Consider the following 18,953-nt stretch of genomic DNA (forward strand, 5'->3'; position numbering starts at 1 on the left):
TCAGTGTTGCCTGAGACAGAGTGACCTCATCTGTGCGGGAAGTGGAGGCAGCTTTTTGAGACGACAGAGAAAGGGAAGAGAAGTGGCTGCTGAGGAGTTTCATTCGTTTAAACACAAACAAGAACATTTCTGTCCTTACAAAGTAGACTGACGCTGATTTAACTTGACCTGATCGCTAAAAAAGAAAGCAAGCTTCCAGAAATATTGTTAATTTTTTGACAGAACAGCTTGATTTGAAGTTAAATGAAGCAGGTGAAACAGCTCTCAAATTTGTATAGCAATCCTCAAAGGAATGCATATCGCCCGCCAGCTTTCATGCAAGAGATTTAAACTAAGATCAGCTTGTGTTAACGGCTTTATAGCTGTTTTGGTCCAAACTTGTAAATGGTGTTATGTATGATCACATGTAATATTGTAAGATCTCGCAAGATGTGTGAGTGCTCCGAGTATGTGTTGTGCATGACTCTCAACTACTACCACACCAAATTTTAACTTAATGTTGGTAAAACTGGATGTTTTATAGCCAGTTTCTGTTTCCTATGGTCAGTTCGTTGTGGTGGCCATCTTGAATTGGCTTGACTACAAAACCTAATATGTTGTAGACAAATACATAATGTTTGTTTTCTGAGAGTTTAATTAAAATCCGTTCACTGGTTCATGAAATATTTTGCTTTCTGTCAGACAAATGAACACACATGGGCAAACACGCACGGACACAAGCAAAAGCATTATCACCCTTTCACCTTTGACAATAATGAATGAAATGGTAAATGGACTGTATTTTATATAGCTCATTTCTATCTTATCAAGACACTCAAAGTGCTTTACATTACAATCTGTGTCCCCATTTACCCATTTATACAGCACTCTACTATATTTATACAAAACTAATTGAACAAATCATTCTAAAGAGACTAATCAGTGCTTTATCACAGTCATACACCGATGGGACACACATCGGAGGCAATGAGGGGTTCAGTGTCTTGCCCAGGGACACTTCAGCATGTGACTGCTGGTGGATTTGAACCCCCAACTCTTGCATTGGAGGATGACTGCTCTAACTACTCAGCCACAGCCGCCCCATAAAAAAAAAGATGAATATCCTTGCAAAGCATGCAAATATCGTCAATTTGCATGTTGTATCGACTCAATTAAATCAGCCACCAGCACCTTAATACTCACTAATTATTATAATAAATATATTATTAATATATTATTATCTTTATGTTTGCTGAATTTGTTCCGTATATACTAATCATTTAACAAAAACAAAACAAACAAAAAACATCCGGGCTACCAGTAAAAACAACAAAATGACTGATTTTGGATAATTCAGCTGCTTCGTCTCAACCAGTCAGTTGTGATGCTTCTTACAAATAATCACTTTAAAACAAATATTTAAACTCTTCTAGTAATGTGATTCCCCCAATCCCCCCCCCCCCCCCCCCCCCCCCCACACACACACAAAGCAAACTCAAACCTGCATTTCTGAAGCTCGGTGAGTTTGCCAACAAGCTGCAGACTCTTGGTCCTCTCCTCCAGAGAAGCAAGGCAGAAACACTGAGTCCTTTTGTGTGTGCTGGCATGAAGATGATCAGTGAACAGCTGGGCTCTTGGGAGTCGTTTGAAAAAGTCTGGACACGTTTCCTGTCCTCTCCATCATCTAAAAGCTCCTTCATGTATTGTGAGATATGTTGGTGATACTGCTTGGAGGCCATAAACAGATCTAATGATGTCTCACGCAGACCCAAGGCGCTGAGGCCGAGTGCTGAATCATTCATGTGTTGGAAGGTAGAGAGATCTTATTCAGTCTTACCGTGCTGTCTGCTGCTCTACTGAGTGTAACATAACAATACAGAAACAGGATCTAAACCGCACCAACTCATCCCACCCCCACTTTACCTCTCTCTTTCTTCTCTGTTTCTTCTGTCCTTAATCTCCATTACATCACTGGGACAACAAAAAGCTCCCAGTTTCAGGTCTGGTTGCTGATTTTTGATTAGCTGGGTAAATTACAGATTGATTAAAAGCTGCTTTCAATATGACGGGATGTGCGTCCTTAAATATTCCTAAAGTTGCTGCCATTGGTTGCAGACTAGTAAAGTGTTTAGCGCTGTAACCTGGTAACCACATGATTCAACCAGTTAACACTGGTGTCCATTTTCTCTGCTCAGGTGATCTACATGTTTAGAAAACAGGAGGTTCTTTCCAGTTTCTGTCCTGGTTTGCCTCCAGTAAGTTGTGATGGCCCACCAGCTGAGTGTTCAACATATTACATTATTCCCTCTCCACTCCAGAGAAGTTGTCAAGGTTACCTCAGCTGCTGCCCCACCTCTCCTCCGGCCCAGCGATGCTTGTCCAATCTTAACAAGCTTTGCGCTGCCCACTAGGCACTGATTCAGCACGAGACCCGGCAAATCCAATTACACAGGAGTCAGGGAGGTTGATTTTCCCATTATGGATTCCATGCTGAGAATGAGAGCTGATGATAACACTCACGTCACTCCTCTGCTGCCCCCTCTCTCTCTCCTCGCCTTTTTATTTTGTTTCCAATTCAATGTCCCCCCTCCCTTTCTATTTCTCTCTGTGTTCCTAATTCCTCTTCGCCCTCAGACTTTCTTTCTTCGTTCTTTTCTTTAGATCCACTGTGCGATCATATTCCGTTATTCTAGTTTTTCAGGACAGCATGGCGAAAGTTGGGCCTGTCATCACTTCAGTCCAGAAGTGACGAGTGAAACGAGGTTCTTTTACACTTTACTCCTTGTGTTGGATTTTTCTTTTCATAAACAAGATTTCTGTCTTGCTTAAAGAAAGAAAACAAGAGGACCAAATAATCATCCATGCAACTGCCCTAAAGAAATTATTTATTATTATGTCTGCTTCTTTAAATGTAAAACCTTAAATCCTCAAGTGACACCACTCTGGCTAATAGCTTTATGGTCACTGCACAAACAAAAATCATTTTATTAAATATTTTGGATTTAGAGTGTTAGAACTCCATCATGTTAGTGCTGATACTTAAAAAGCAGAGCATCTTTTCAACTCAGTTACCTGTGAACAAAAAGAGGACTTTTGCTCCATCTTGGCTCTTTAGGGCTCTGACCCTGCTCAGACCACAGACTTCGGTGTTGACACAAACAGAGCACTAAAAGGTCAATACCACTGACCTTTGAAAGATTCAAACAAGGGCTCTTTTCAACTCTATTGAGAGTAGAAGTAGTAGTGTACAAAAAGACTCATTATAGATTAACCTGTTGGAGTCGGACACTTGAGCAATGAGGTCATGGTTGTGAAATGTGTGAAATTGTGTGAGGCTTTTCTGTGCAATTAAGCCTAAATACATCATTATAAATTTAATATTTGCATAAGTACTAAAGCATCAGCAGCAAACTGGTTGATCCACTCTGAGAAGGTACTATTTAAGAGACTGAGCTGAAAACAGCACCTCAGACTGAGGAAGTCTCTTGGATGAGAGATGAAACATTTCTATATATTTTTGCTTTGTTTTGTTTTTTGTTTTTTTTTAATGTCCAGAGGCCCAGATTGAACTTTTTTGGATAAAATCCATTCACTTTATTTTAAGCAAGGAAAACTGAACGACAGCTATTTGAACATACATCAGCAAGGTCAGAACTACATGAATAAACTAAAGTCAACACTTAAACATAATCGGAGTTTCCACTCATTTATGGCGAGGAGGCAGGACTTAAAACTTGAACTGGAACCAGCCCACGGGGAAGTTTGGTCCCATTCTGGATTCAACTTCTAGGTATAGAAGGTGTTTAGTCTGGGATCTTTATGAGAACTAAGCCTGGTTTTAATACAATGGGATGTCATGCTAGGGTTAGGATTAGACTACTGAAATGAATAGAAATTAATATAATGTCCTAATAAGGATAAAAAAAAAAAAAATAATAAACTGGGTAAAAAAAAGAAATGTCAGTCCAGTACTAATATGAGGAAAGACTATGATTAAACTATAAAGCTATTGCTGATTAAAGTGCAAAGTGTTTTCTTTCCACTGTGTAGATTAAATTTTAGAGAAAAATGTTCTCGCTTATCTTACTCAAAAAGAACCACTCGACAACAGGAGATCTTCAACTGGCACTTTACTTGCAAAGACCCATTCAAGACAGATTCCATACATAATGCATGGAACGTGCCACAGAATGAGCGTCAAATAAAGTCTTCTGCAGACTTTTATACAGCAGCAGAGGCGAGTGGGCGTTCCCTCATAGCCAGCCACAGTCAGACGCAAAAACATGATCCATGGCCGTCGGCGAGTCGGCCTCCAGATGGAGATAGGAGAATGTTTTGGGCATTTTCTCAAAGCAGGAGGGAAAGATGTTCTCAGCCATAATAAAGAAACACAATACAAATATTCACACTGAAAATTCTCCAACATCCATCTACAGCCTGACCTCTCCAGTTCACTGATCTTCCTGTCAAAGTGAGACCTAACCATCTAGGTGGGAAACAAAGTATTTGGCTGAACGCATATGCGGCTGTTTGGCCAAGTATGGCTGACAGCCACCAGTGGGCCACTTTTGGTGAGAGTCTCTTCTTAAGAGGGAGGAAACACCGTGTCTGTGCCTGCGGAGGCGATTAGCAGGCTGAGCTGACCTCGTTCTCAGAGGGACCGATGTGTTTTGAGTAAACACTCGGTGCCGGACGAAAACACAGGCCAGCCCTCTGGCGGTGATCTCATTGTATCCTCATTACTCCAGAACAGGCATGAGAGGTGAGCATCATCACCGTGTTCCTCAGCTGCAGGGAGTCCTTGTGCTCCTAAGTTTTACACAGAGCCAGATCCCACACACACATCCCAGAGGAGGCACCAGGTCACCACCATGACCCTAAAACATCTGGCCATGTCACTACAAGGACATAAAGCAATATTTTACTGTATGACTCTAATGGACAGAATATTAATACTTTAGTAATAAACACACACAGAGGAGCCCCCATCTAAAAAGAAACAATAATAATTTGCATGTCACCACTAGTTTACTCTAACATGAGAGTAAAATGAGCTTTGATTTCATTATATTATTTAAAATTCAGCTGAAATATCTATTTTTTTAGACAACTTTATTGTTTTAAAGTTCAGATTTTTCAAAGTGCAGAAAGTTTGCTGAAAAACTACATTTAAAAATGAACAGTTGAGAGCTCAATAAAACCTTAAAAATGGGTTTAGAATAGTCATATTTGGTCTTTTTATCTAAAAAAATAAAAATCGAAATAAGCTTTTATTCCTTTAAAACAAACTTAAATTTTTTAGGATGAACTACAGTATATTTGTAATATTACGTAACTGCCTCTCTGGTTGTTTGCAAAATGGTCAAACAGTTGGAGCGTGAACTTTATCATGTTATCAGAGGATTAAACTCCCAAAACTTTTAAAATCCATGTGAAAACATTTGTTTCTTATGGTTATTTAAGTTAGCTCAACTCGAAATTTTCTTTTTGATTATACACAAATCTTTTGTGACTAAACTTTAATTTATAACAATTAAAAAAAAAAATCTCTACAGGAACCAGTTGCTGTCCGCCTGCAGGTCTGTTCTGGACTACAATGAGGTGCGTTTCTGCTCCTCTCCTCATATTTGCATCTAAAATCATGAACGCTAAAATGATCTTCTAATATTCCTTTTGGGAATTATAATTATTATAAATTATTATTATAAATATTGGGTGCTCACTGAAAACAAAGCGTTTGAACCTTTATATATTTAGTTCTGTAGTTTACTGTAATCAAGCCATGATAATTTTCTATTCCAAGCAAGTAATTATTAGTTAAATTCAAATCAGTACTTTAATGAGAAGTGTTAATTCTGAAAGGTCTCCAAAGGGAAAAAAACAAGTTTATTTTTAAGAGATTGTTTTTTGACAATATAAAATTTAAAAAAATTAAATATTAACATAATAAAAAAAAAATTAATATTAAAATATTAAAATATATCCTTTTATGGATATAAAAGCAGTGCAGTTACAAACATGCACCATTTTTGTGCCTCTGTGCAGTTTTGTTATATTTTAATGAAAAAGCCAATACAGCTGCATGCTTTAAACAGAAATATTATAGTTTATTTATTTATTGGTCATCTGTAGCTTTATCACTAGAGTTTAGTAATCTCAGACAATGCTTTGTTGGATTAAAAATTAGTCACAGATTTACAACATCGCTTCTGGGCTGCATTTCATGATGGAGCCAGCAGTTAACTCATTTTTATTTCAATGTAGTGTTTTTTGTGTGTAATCAATGGAATACAGCAATTTATTACACGTTGTTTTATCCCAAACTGGAAAAGTAATTTAAAGCAATAAGAGCAAATGATCACAATATGGACTCCTCGCATGTTTCTGCGTTTCAAAAATATTGATATAATTCACTAAATCACTGTTACTGCTCATCATACAAGACTTTACTGGCCAGCAAATCAACTTGTCTTTGTTATGGCTGGTAATTCTGCCCACCATCTGCTGTTTGTAGCTGCCACTGTGTAATTGTCATGCTCCTGGGTGCAGGGGTCACACTGTCAACTAAATTATACCACCACCAGCACCAGGACCATCTTTAGGCTCTAATCAGCCACTGGATCAGATTTTATTTTCCCCTCCACTAAGCCCTGCAGTGTGCAGCCTGCAGATCATAACTCTGCGGGTTTTAGGACCTGAAGGATGTCCTTTCTGAAGATGGGCCTGTTTTTGTCCGTTACCTTCATGCATGTAATCATTGATTGTGCCCATTGTGACAGGCCATCTGTAGGCTCCCATGGGGCTGATCGAGCTGATACTACAGTCTCTCTTAATTTCCAGTTCAACCTAAAACTGGTTTCACAGTGCCTGGTGGCCTCTTGGAAGACTGAACTGGTTTTCAGTTTCTCTTGTGCAAAGATTTTCACTCATAATAAGTGATGCATTTCGATTATGGAAGGGGAGTTTGGGTTTATAATTTTATGTTTTGCATTTATTTTTCTAAAACAAGTTATAGTTAAATTATAAATGTGACTTCTACCCATGGCTCTGCATTTCATTATATTTTCTGATAAATTATGAGGGGAGAAGCTGCATTGTAATAAGCCTATAACTCTGATCCGCCATCAAATAGCTCCCATAAATTAAAGAAATATCCAGGAGACAAGAATGTGCATCACTATTCTTGTTATGAAACTCCTCCATCTGTTTTTTTTTTTTTAGGTGAACCTGCTCTCTCCTCAGACTGGAGGTTTTTGCCGCCTCCTGCTGCAGCCCAGCCGGCCCCCTGCCCTCCCTTTACCCGCCTCCCCTTCTCCTTTTCCCACTGCTGAGGGGAGCAGGACGCGGCCTCTGTGGCGGGAAGCAAATAATCTACAAGCACTTCCTTTATTAAAAAAAAAAAAAAAAAAGTTCACACTCATACACGGATGTCACCACAAGTTGCGACTCACAACGTTTCTGCCCTGAAGGAGGGAGCTACAGGGACCAGGAGAGAAATAGCTTTTATTGCTTTTTTTTTTTTTTCTTCTCTCTAATTAGTTTTTTGTTATGTAGCCTAATTTCCATGTTATATTAGAATTTTTGTTTGACATGTTTTTGGTTTTTATTTGAAAAAAAAAAAAAATATATATATATATATATATATATATATACATATATATGGATGAGGCTCATCAGTTTTATGATCATTCCAATGAGAAGATAGGGTTTATGGATAAAACATGGACCGATGTTTAATCGATTAAACCTTCGACCGATTGATGGACCTGAAGGAGCGGAAACTGAAAACTAAAACGCACTTGTTGTGGAGCTGCACTGTGTCGGGTCTGTTGTTGACAGGCATCGCGCTGACAACCGCTGTCAAAGTGCAGGACCCCTCCTTTTCCCACTTCCGGGTGGCTCCGCTTTGGTCCCTACTGCGCATGTCAGAGTGCTGGACAGCTCCAGAGAGGGAAATTTAAAAACGCTTTTGAAAGAATCAAGTGCAGCAGAGGAATACAGTACGGGGCTCACAACTAGCTCTCACATCCTTCAATATCAACCAAAACAGGTAATTTTCTCTCTCAACACCGCAATATGTTTTTAGATAGCTTGTTTTAAGCTAGTTGCCATTTCAACCTTTTCAAAGACTAAATTAATTGGCAGGCTAAATAAGCCAATTAAAATGTATTTAGATAAAATGCGTTTTCATTATTTAAAAAAAAAAATGACTGCATGCTTTACTTAATACTACAATAAAATGACAGATGCAAGGGTTTTTAAGGGGATTTAATTCAATTCAATTCAAAAATACTTTATTAATCCCAGAGGGAAATTATATGTTGTGGTAACTCATCATCCTGGTTTCATTAAAGAGTTGTTCTAGATGCTGATGGCTGTGGACAGGAAGGAGCTCTTGTAGCGGTCTGTCCTACAACAGATCTGAAGAAGTCTCTGACTGAAGAGACTTTGTTGTTGTATGACAGTCTGATGAAGAGGATGCTGAGGGTTGTCTATAATGTTCTTCATTTTATGAAGAATCCTTCTTTGAACAATCATCTCCAAAGGTTCTAGAGGAGTCCCCAGAACTGAGCCAGCCTTCTTTATGAACTTGTTGATCTGATTTAAGCACCAAAATCTAAAACGAATCAGTAAAATGATGCCTAGCGCCAACAAAAACATACTTATGCCAGACAAAAACTGTGTGGATTTTATTAGTTATTGCCTTAACGTGTTTTTTTAATTCTAAAATCAGATGTTTATATAGTCTATAATCCATTGTACTCTTATGGTGTTTATTCACTTAAAAGCAAGATTGTTGGAAGTTATAATCTTATGAAGCATGTTTATCTAAGTTGGAAGGTTTACAGATAATAGAAACTTGAATTTTTGTTATGTACTGCAGAGATAGGCTACAACATATCCCAGGAAATGATAGAAGGTGGAATAACATCCAGGATGTCGGGAATCATTGAGAATGCCGGTCATCATCCGTCCCCACAGGACTACAGGTAGGATGCTTTAAAGGAACTTCATTTATCACTAGAAGCTCAATGTACAACAATGTGCTTTTTAATTGCTAAATCTTGTCAGTAACATTTAAATCTGAGACCATTCCATGTATAAAATGCATGGTGTTGTGTATCATCCTTCTGGGGTGTTTCCCTAAACAATTGTGGAATAAACGGTTTAATCCATTACATTTAACTTGATGGTGGATGGACAGCTCTGTGTGTGTATGAGAGAGAGAGAGAGAGAGAGGTGGGGCTAAACCATGAAAAAAAGAGGAAAAAATCCTTAAGAATAAATGATTTTCAATCTGAATGGATCTGTCAGAAACCATCAGCTCTGTTTACACTCCTGCTGTCTGTGCATGGAGAGCCTGAGCCTCTCTGCTGTCCAGCTCAGAGGGAGACGGGGCGCTCTGGGTCACCAGTGTCCACAAGTGGTTCCCAATTGGAAACGGAGCAAGGCGAGAGGAGAGGGGAGGGAGGGAGGGAGGAGGCACAAAATTTAGAGTTGTTGAACTCATGAAAAAGCTGTGATGACACATGGAGAACATCCAACTAAATTGCATCGGTGAGCAATTACCATGCTCTGCTAAGTGACAGAGGAAGGTGGTGAAAATGTCCCCGACGTGTTAATGATTCAATAGTTCTTGTCACTACATATTCAGCTAATGTTGTAAATGATTGCAGCATTTCACAGAGTTGCTTTCTTAAAACACACCAAAGTGAGGAAACAAGGACTTCTATCTAATGCATCATCACGCCAGTAAACATTAACACACTGACTCAGTATTTTATGTAAAATAAAATAAAAGTTGATTTCTCTCAAGCATTTAAAGCTCTATCAGGAAATGAGTTAAAGCGTGCTGCTGATTCCTGGCAGCCATAATGTCAAACGTCCCAACACATAGCCCTGACCTCAAACAACATCCACACCCCCTCTCTGCTACGTTCCCAGTTAAGGTGGGTATAGAGGGAGTGGGGGGGTAAGGAGGCTGGAAAGGGACAGGGAAGCAGATGGCATCCTATTTGTCCCTGGGGCTGTCATTCCACCAGATTAATGCGAAGGCCGGTTAAAGAAAAGAAATGACAGAGACAATCAAGGAAGGGTCTGAGGGAAGACAATAGAGACACGTGCCACTGGGCAGATTTGTCGTTTGAGACACAATAGAGTGATCATTTTTCAATAGATGGGGGGCCAACTGTTTCGGGCGACATGTGCTGCTGTCCTGTGTTTCAAACGATCTCATGTGTTGTTTACTTATGATTCAGCCAATGAGTAAGGCGCGGCTACGGTCACCTGACACAGGGGTGGTTTTTTTTCCTGCTAGATTTGGTACGTCTGTATGAAGTGGAGGGTGGGGGTATACTGCTGCAGTGTCCACAGACCCCACAAAGTAACTGAATTTTACATGTTGCCATGGCAACCCCAATTACAGAACCCTGTATGTGTGTGGAGTGGATTCAAGAGGATTCCTCTCGTTCTCTTCAAGCCCCCCTCCCATTTAAAGGCGTAACTGAAGGTTAATTGATGCTGGCTAAACAAATGATTCTGGTCAGTTTTATTTAAAAACTCAGGCGTTTTTTTTTTTACTGGAAAAATATATTCTGAAATGGTTTCTCTAGTTTTTATGGTTTTCTAAAAAAAAAAAAAATAAACAAACCAACATTTCTAATTTGGCACATAATGTAAAAGTTATGTGCCAAAACAAACCATGCCCCCCACACACACACGATGATGTCAAAAGACACTGCCCAGAATTTAAAAAGTATCAACTTTTATCGTTGAATAAAACTGTCACTGTTAAATTACACTTGTGATTAATCTTCTTATTTTAAATCCTGGCCTGCTAATACTTATCTCCACTCAGCAGCTTTCATCTCCCTCATTCAGACTCTTTACGTTGTTTTGTCCATGAGGGATAAAGTCTTCCCTCCTGTGTGTAGATTTAAATCCCACTTGTGATCTATATGTGTGCGTGCGTGTGTGTTTGAGCTCACTGCAGTGTTAACTATGAAAATCCCCCCTCCCCCATCCTCTCCTGAAGACTCCTGACCACGGACCCCTCCCAGCTGAGAGTGGAGGACCTCCCTGGGGACCTGCAGTCCCTGTCGTGGCTCACCTCCGTGGATGTACCCCGGCAGATGGCTGATAGAGGCCACAGTAACGGGCCCTCCCCGAGCAGCCTGCTGGAGCAACAGACAGGTGAGGCTGACAGGGAGGGGGGCAGTGAAACACTCAAACACAGCAAAAAGTCTCTGACGGGATAAATCAAGTCTGATAAAATCCACGATTACCATTATCATTGGTCCACAAACTATTTTTAGAACTAGCCTGAAAAATAGTAGGAAAAAAAACTATGATTAATGTTTCACTTTTTGTAATTTTCCTGCAATTATTCCCATAAAGATAAATAAAAATTAATAACTTTAATGTAGTTTGCTGAAATTTGAACTTCACTAACTTATTTGCTTTAATATTGTGACCAAAACATTAAACAACAATTGATTACACTCAAAAAATAAACTGTTTCCACATCATGATATAGTGGTTATGAACTCCACTATTATAGGCTTGGTATTGACCTGCCACATCTCTGCTCCTGTGCAGAAATCTCCAAAAGGCACATGCAGCAACATGTTTTTAAACTGGAGGCCTCTCATTAGTCGAAGGAATGACTATTGCCTGCTGACTTTCACGTCAGACATTTAAATTAAAATAATGTGCTGCTGAGAAGAGATGGAGTTGTAGCTGTTTTGGATACTAACATCAAGCACAGTCTCATGCAATATTACAAGATTTCACTCTCAGACTTCGTTGTGAATGACTCCACCACCACCACAGCTCAGTATCTGTTAAACTGAGTCACGACCAGTTTTGTGTTTGTGCATGTCAATTAGTTGTGGTGGTCATCTTGAATTGAACTGACTCCAAAATTGTAATCAGTTGTAGATGTTTACGTTTTGAAAGTTTAACTGAAGTCCATTCAGTGGAGATATTTTGCTAACGGACAATCCAGGTTACCTCCAAAGTTAATGCTATAAGCTTTTAAGCAAAAATGTCACAATGCATTGCTCAAAATCTGTGTTGGGGATGACGCTCAGCTTCTACCGCACAAAACTTTAGTACATCATGAGTAAAACTGACCGAGTTACTGACATTTTTGTGTTTTCTAATGTCAGTTGGCTGTGGCGGCCATCTTAAATTGGGTTGGCTCCAAATGGAAAAAGGTTGTAGATTTACCGCCATTGATTATTTCCTAAAAGCTTCATTTCAATCTATCCAGCAGCTCATGACATATTTGGCTAACAAACAGGATTGACTCCAAATTATTATTTGTGAATTTTTAACAAAGCTCTTGGGCAATCAGACTATATATAATAGAGATTATTCTCAAGTACTACTACATCAAATCTTAGGTCAATCTTTAAAGTTGGCTGAGTTAGCCATCTCTATTTGTACAGTAGATGTGTACATCCAATGTTTTCTTTCTGTATTAAAATTTGTCTAGAGGTTCAAGGGATATTTTTGTAACAGACACATGTACACACAGAGACTTCGGCAAAAACATTATCTGCCTTCACCTTTTGGCACAGACCAATTTTAAAACCACTTATATTGTAGTTTTTGTCATAAACTACGGACCCTAATTTCAAGCATCCAAAACTCTAAATGCACGGACACATTATTTTATGAAGCAATAAATATTCAAGCCTTTGTGTTTTTTTTTTAGCTCAACTGAGCAACATGACGATACCAACTAGTCAGAGCTCCATGCTCCACCTCCAGAGTAATATCCAGCACAGCCCCCTGGGATTAAGCATCATCAACACCCACAATGGAAGTGTGAGTCCTCACACAACTGCAGGAAAAACAAAAGTGATTTAACGTGTATAGTTTATTGTAAAATGTCCATGCGTTTGTTTACAGATGTCTCCGTTCTCCATGAATGGGCTCCCTTCCCCTGGATATCAGTGCCCTACCTCAGTTTATCAGCCCACATCCCAACAGGTGTACTCTTTGGCTCAAAGCGGACAGCAGGTACTGCTGAAGAAAGGTTTCATCAGCGAGAAAAAACAGTTCAAGATAAGGTTCTTCATCATGTTTCCCTTTGTGTCTTAGTGCTCAGGTGGTGGGCTTTTTAGCAACGTTTCTTTCAGCAACCCAAGTCTTTTCACACAACCTCGTCTGACTTCACAAGAACAAGAGCTGCAGCCTAAAACGTTCCCCAAACCAATCTACTCCTACAGGTGATTACAAACAAATTAAGATCTCTACGCAAGTTTCCTCATCATCCACTCTGCTGTGAATTGAATTAAATAATAATAATAATTTTCAGCTGTTTGATTGCCATGGCTCTGAAGAACAGCAAAACTGGCAGCCTCCCAGTCAGTGAGATCTATAGCTTTATGAAGGAACACTTTCCTTATTTTAAGGTATGATCTTTTGGCAACATAACAGATAAATACTAAAACGACAATGTAAATGTAACCTAAAAAAAACTGATTATTCTTTGCACACAGACTGCACCTGATGGATGGAAGAATTCAGTCCGACACAACCTTTCCTTAAACAAATGCTTTGAAAAGGTTGAAAACAAGACGAGCAGCTCATCCCGTAAGGGCTGTCTGTGGGCGCTGAACCCGGCCAAAATTGACAAGATGGAGGAAGAGATGCAGAAGTGGAAACGCAAGGACCTCCCAGCCATTCGCCGCAGCATGGCCAACCCTGGTCAGAAGTGTACTTTGTCAAACATAAAGGTCAAACCTCATGTTTTTTTTTTAAATCAGTCTAACCGTCTATTTTTTCTTCTGAACAGATGAGTTGGACAAACTGATCACGGACCGCCCAGAGAGCTGCAGACGGAAGCCTTTAGAGCCCGGTATGACCCAGCTGCCTGGCTGTCCAACCGGGCTCCAGTTAGCAGTCCCAGGCCAGATGCAGCCTCAGCCCATAGTCGCATTGTCCCTGCCATGTTTCCCCATGCACCAGCACCACCAGCTTCAAGCTCAACTCCAGGCTCAGGCTCGACTGGCCCCCATGTCCCCTGCTCCAGCCCAGACGCCTCCCCTCCACACCGTCCCCGACCTCTCTCACAGTCCGCTCACCCAGCAGTCCAACAAGCCGCCTGATGATTTCTACAGCATGCACGGTGACACAAACACAGAGGTAGATGCACTGGACCCAAGCATCATGGATTTTGCCCTTCAAGGTAAGCACAGTTTTGATATCAACCAAATGATGGCTTCTGTGTTTTCCATTTTTCTATAAAGTGAAGTTGGTAAAAGTTGGTTTAAAGTTCAGACTTTTCTTGTTTCATTTATGTCACAGTAATTCTTGAGTATTGTACAATTTGGCACACATTAAAGTCAAAACCTTTCAAACAGGGATTGTGCAGGACTGTTGCAAAGATGGTTCACCAAACAAAAGTATAATTTAAGTTTAATCAACATGTTGCCATGGCAGTTTTGGGTAGAGATTGGAAGAGACAGGAACTCAAATGAAGGGTTTCAGATAGACGTTTAAGTCAGGAGCTGCAGAATTTCCCAAATAAAAAAATCTGTTTTTTAAATCAATAAGATGTTCAAATCGATTCTAATACACTCTAAAAAAAACCACTAAATGAACATAATGTGTTAATGGATTCAGTTTATTATTTAGAAAACAGCAGTGTTGTTGTGTCAGCGCACTAACACCTTGACCTATGTGCTCAGGAAATCTGTGGGAGGAAATGAAGGACGACAGCTTTAACCTGGATGCTTTGGGAACGTTCAGTAACTCCCCCCTCCGACTATCGGACTGTGACTTGGTGACAACCAGCCTCCCTCCCGTCTCCAGTGGGCTGAGCTTACCGCTGTCAGACGTGCAGGTGACAGGGCTCTACACCTCGTACACCTCGCAGGACCCCCTGTCTTCACAGTACATGGGGACCCCGGCCAACAGCAAGCCTATTGCCCTGCTTTAAAGGAGACAAAGTGATCACTGAACACATCTGACATGATTCACTCTGCTGTTTGTGGACGACATAAAACAACAAAAAACGGGTCGGGGTTCTTTTTTGGAAAAAGAAAGTTTTGGACCCTGGAGAACCTTTGGAGAAAAAAATCGAGTTGACAAGAAAACTATGGGTAAACAAACTGACGGCTGTAAGAGAAAAATGTTAACACTTAAAATATTTAGTTTTGCCGAGCGAAGACTGGAAGCCTGTTGAAGTACAAAGACTCTGCGGAGAACTCCATGTAATATAGCATCCATGTGTTGTTCTGCGTTTTAAAGCCTCCCCATTATGTAGCTGTCAGTCTCTTGTCTGTTGTGTTGCGTTAGATGTTCTTGCTGTGATGTTTTATTTATATTTATAAAAAGGCAGCTGGAGAAAGTGATGACTCCATCAATCTTTTGCTGTATATATAATTGAGTGCTTGAATTTGCCACAGAGAAGCTTTTTGGACTGCTTCATCAATCCAAAATGCATTCCTGTAGTCCAGCTTTTTCACATTGCTCTTCTACACTCTGATTAACATGCCTGCAGGTAAAACGTCTGCTGTGCTCATCAATAAACAAACCTTTTTATATTAAAGTACAATCATGGTATTTTTATTAACAAACCTCCCCTGGTAAAACACAAGAAACAGGAAGAGTTCACCAACGCTCACATGAAATGTCATGGCTGATGTTTGATCCGAGGCAAGGCGAATCGACACATTGTTCGAAGGACCCCTTTGGCAAACGGGGTCCACGCTTTACAAACCTGAGTTTCAAGCACTGCTGCTTTACACAGAGAGATCAGGGCAAAAGTAAAATAAATGTTTTGAAATGATCACATACAAACTATTTTCATTATAGTCTGCACATTCAGTAGATAAATCAAAGTAGAAAATAAAAAAACTGTTAACATTAAAAACTGAAATGTCAAACTGGACTTACAATACCCTTTTAAAGTTGTATTTATGATACCAGTACTATTGATTATTGCTACTTTTACAAAAAAACAACAACAGATTTAACAGATTTTTTGAAACATTTGTAGCACATATTTATCTGTTTTTCTTAAATGTTATTCAAAGAGGTTTCAAAGGATAAAGGTGTTTAAGCTTATTTGTATTTAATACATTCATTTTTGTTCCATCTTCAACTAAAAATTACAACTAGCACCCATAAATCAAGTACTTTCTGAAGTCTAATAAATCTTACTTCATTAGACATATTTGTTAAGAAATGTTTAACACTGGTTACTTTTGTGTTTAAATACAGTCAAATAAAATGTGCGGAAACAGCTGAAATGATTTCATGCTCAACTTAAAAGACACTTTCAAACTCGTGATACACAACCCACTACTTTTGTGCATTTATTTTTTTTACAAATAATACTTAATAAAATCCTGGGTTGTGTTCTTTTAGAAGTTTTACACCATTTACAACCAAAGTGAATAAGTGCTTCTACACTTCAACAGTACAGCAGACTACAATAGTGTATTGTTTTTAATAATGTAACCTGATAACGTCCCACAGTTTAACTGGTGCTGGTGTTGTCCATAGTGGCGAGCAGATGTGACAGCTTGGCCCTCTGGGAGGGAGAGATGTTCTGACTCATGTGGATGATGCAATCCATGGCGATGTCAGAGTTAGCCTCCACCAAGCTGCACACGAAAAGAAGCACATCAAACATTTTCAAAACTGAAAAGGCAGTGTGGCCTCAAACTACAAAAAAAAAAAAAAAAACAAGTATTCCCAAACTGGGGCGCTGATTTAATATGTAAAAAAACAAATAAATGTTTCGACTCTGTTCAATTCTGAACGCAACCATAAGTGTCAACATGAGCTGGAGGGTTCAAATTTTAATTTTAAATAAAATTAGGTGTCTAAATGATGAAAAAGACTGCAATAGATGGTTACTTGATTCAAGTGAACAAACAGGTGCAAAAAATAAGCAGCCTACATAAGAAGTGTTAGAATAATGTCACAGAGGTAATAAAAACACAACGTAGAGAAACCCAAGTATTTCTAAAGAAGCAGCAGCTTTCGTTTGTGCTGGTTCAAAATCCATCAAGAAAATGCCATTAGACTTGCAAAACAAATGGACTGAGCTAGCAAACTTCTCTTCATTGTTTCCAGCACAAGCAAACTTTGCAAAAATAAACAGGAAGCGTCAATAAAAGGCAAATAAGAAAGAAATGTGTTACAAGTGGATACACGTGCATGCGAGTACAGCCTCAAACATTAGACACGAACTCTAACATAAAAAGGTCAGAGCTCACGCTGGTTCAGCTCTTAATTAGTTATCATTTGATTAAAGCAGCTCTTTGCTGTTAATTCAGCAAATATTTTCAGCTGTTGTCTCCCAGAGCCTCGTGTATCAAAGAGTGTGCAGTTTTCATACTGAAGGCTGGCGTATGGAAAAAATGAGGAAAGTGCATGTTTCTGCTCACCTTTCCTTCGTGCATCTAAATGAACGTGGAAGTGAGCGCACGTGAGACTCCTCCCATGACATGCCTCTATTTAAATATGTAAAAAAAGATGCAAATATGTCTTGCATGTGAGATTCTCAGTACAAAATGGTGTCTAGATGCAGCAAAATGAAAAAATTTAATGGAATGTGAGACAGAGACGCTCCTAAATAAGTAGTAGGTTGTAAAAACATCCTGATGTGTGCTCAATAATCCAGGTAGATAACTCTAACAAGGTAAAGTCAGGTCTTCTGGACGGATTCTTCAGCCTGAAGAAGTCTTCTGGATAAAAGACGAAACATTTCAACAAAGAAGAATCCTGACTTTACCTTGTTAGGTGTAAAAACGTTTGCCACACATGTGAAAAGAGTTGTGTGTGTGTGTGTGTGTTGTTGTTAAATGAAGTGAACCGCACATACCTGCGAATGTGCTTCAAAACGTTTTCTCTTTTCAAGTACTTGATGTTCTCTCGGATGACTGAATGGGTGCCGTCCTCCACGGACAAATGTTTCTCCAGCCACTCGACCACAGCTTGGTTATTATCCCAAAGGTAAGCCTGTGATGGCAGACAGACACAATGTTGAAAACAGATTGGTTTGGTTGTTAACAACGACGTGTTAAAAAACAATGAGTCAAAACGTGTTACTCAGTAATGATCAAACAACAAAAAGGAAAATGTTTTGTTGCAAGTTTGAATGTTGTAAAATGAGAAAAACAAGTCATTTGGGCAGGGAAGAGTAGAGAGATGAGTGCCAAAAATATTAAAAATATAAATATTTGGTCTATAACCTTCGGTCTTGTTTCTCTACAGATTTTTTTAATTAGCAGCTGTTTTGTGTTCACACACCTTAACTGTTCCCTCGGTTTCAACGAACCACCTCCGCAGCATGGACTGCATGTGTCCGTCACTCAGATCCTTGTTGGCCTGCAGAATCTCACACTTGGCCACCTGCTCCAACAGGAGGCGACGCAGGCGCCAGTAGAAAAAGGTCCGTGCATTTTTCCAGTCCAAAATATCCTTTTGAAAAGGTCAAATAAAGTCCAGGTTGGAAATGGCTTAGCTCAGCCCAGATACTAATTCAGTAACACTCTGTTCGGTTATAATGTACAAAAAAAATAATAATAAATTAACTAAATTTTTTTTTTTTCTTTCATTTACCCTTTATTTATACAGGTAGTCTCTTTGAGCCACAAGAACTCATTTTCAAGAGAGACCTGATTAGGGAGCAGATGTGGGCCTTGCTCATGGGCCCAGAGTGGGGTGAATGAGGGTGGGGGCAGGTGCGGGTGCTTCACCTACCCCACCTACATTTTGGATGTTGTCGGTACCGGGGCTTGAACCAGCGATCTTACGATCACAGGCCCACCTTCTCTAACCTCTGCGCCACCACTCCCCCATTGCTCAATAACTTTTCTATACAACAGAAACATTCAAAGAGTCAACATCAAGCTCAATATTAACCTTTTTTTTCCGCTCCCAAAGGTGCAGGTTATTACTCAAGAGCCACAGTATGTATGTGTACATATACTGTGTATATATAT

The 18,953-nt window shown here is 39.5% G+C and overlaps 2 protein-coding genes across 2 annotated transcripts in view; one reads left to right on the forward strand and one right to left on the reverse strand.

Annotated features, from left to right (window-relative positions):
* Nucleotides 1-8,889: 8,889 nt before the first annotated feature.
* foxn4 (forkhead box N4) lies at nt 8,890-14,996 on the forward strand. Its single transcript, XM_037681048.1, has 9 exons — nt 8,890-8,969; nt 11,015-11,172; nt 12,701-12,813; nt 12,898-13,008; nt 13,090-13,217; nt 13,307-13,403; nt 13,491-13,698; nt 13,787-14,179; nt 14,682-14,996. The coding sequence occupies exons 1-9, from the start codon at nt 8,890-8,892 to the stop codon at nt 14,930-14,932; spliced, it is 1,539 nt and encodes a 512-aa protein (XP_037536976.1). The 3' UTR covers nt 14,933-14,996.
* A 1,096-nt stretch (nt 14,997-16,092) lies between these two features.
* acacb (acetyl-CoA carboxylase beta) overlaps nt 16,093-18,953 on the reverse strand; it is a 31,350-nt gene continuing 28,489 nt past the window's right edge. The window contains exons 51-53 of the mRNA XM_037681047.1: nt 18,259-18,429; nt 17,831-17,967; nt 16,093-16,604 (exon numbers count right to left, since the gene is read on the reverse strand). Coding sequence (XP_037536975.1) covers nt 16,478-16,604; nt 17,831-17,967; nt 18,259-18,429 — 435 coding nt within the window. The 3' untranslated portion in view covers nt 16,093-16,477. The remainder of the gene's footprint in view (nt 16,605-17,830; nt 17,968-18,258; nt 18,430-18,953) is intronic.

This window comes from Nematolebias whitei, chromosome 8, assembly GCF_014905685.2.
Source record: "Nematolebias whitei isolate Nwh7 chromosome 8, NemWhi1, whole genome shotgun sequence".
Lineage (NCBI taxonomy): Eukaryota > Metazoa > Chordata > Actinopteri > Cyprinodontiformes > Rivulidae > Nematolebias > Nematolebias whitei.

Excerpts from the sequence above, each read along its gene's own strand:
- foxn4 (XM_037681048.1), top strand. The coding sequence starts at position 8,890 with ATGATAGAAGGTGGAATAACATCCAGGATGTCGGGAATCATTGAGAAT. Across the intron at positions 8,970-11,014 it reads CCGTCCCCACAGGACTACAG|ACTCCTGACCACGGACCCCT; the intron begins GTAGGATGCTTT and ends CCTCTCCTGAAG. Across the intron at positions 11,173-12,700 it reads CCTGCTGGAGCAACAGACAG|CTCAACTGAGCAACATGACG; the intron begins GTGAGGCTGACA and ends TTTTTTTTTTAG.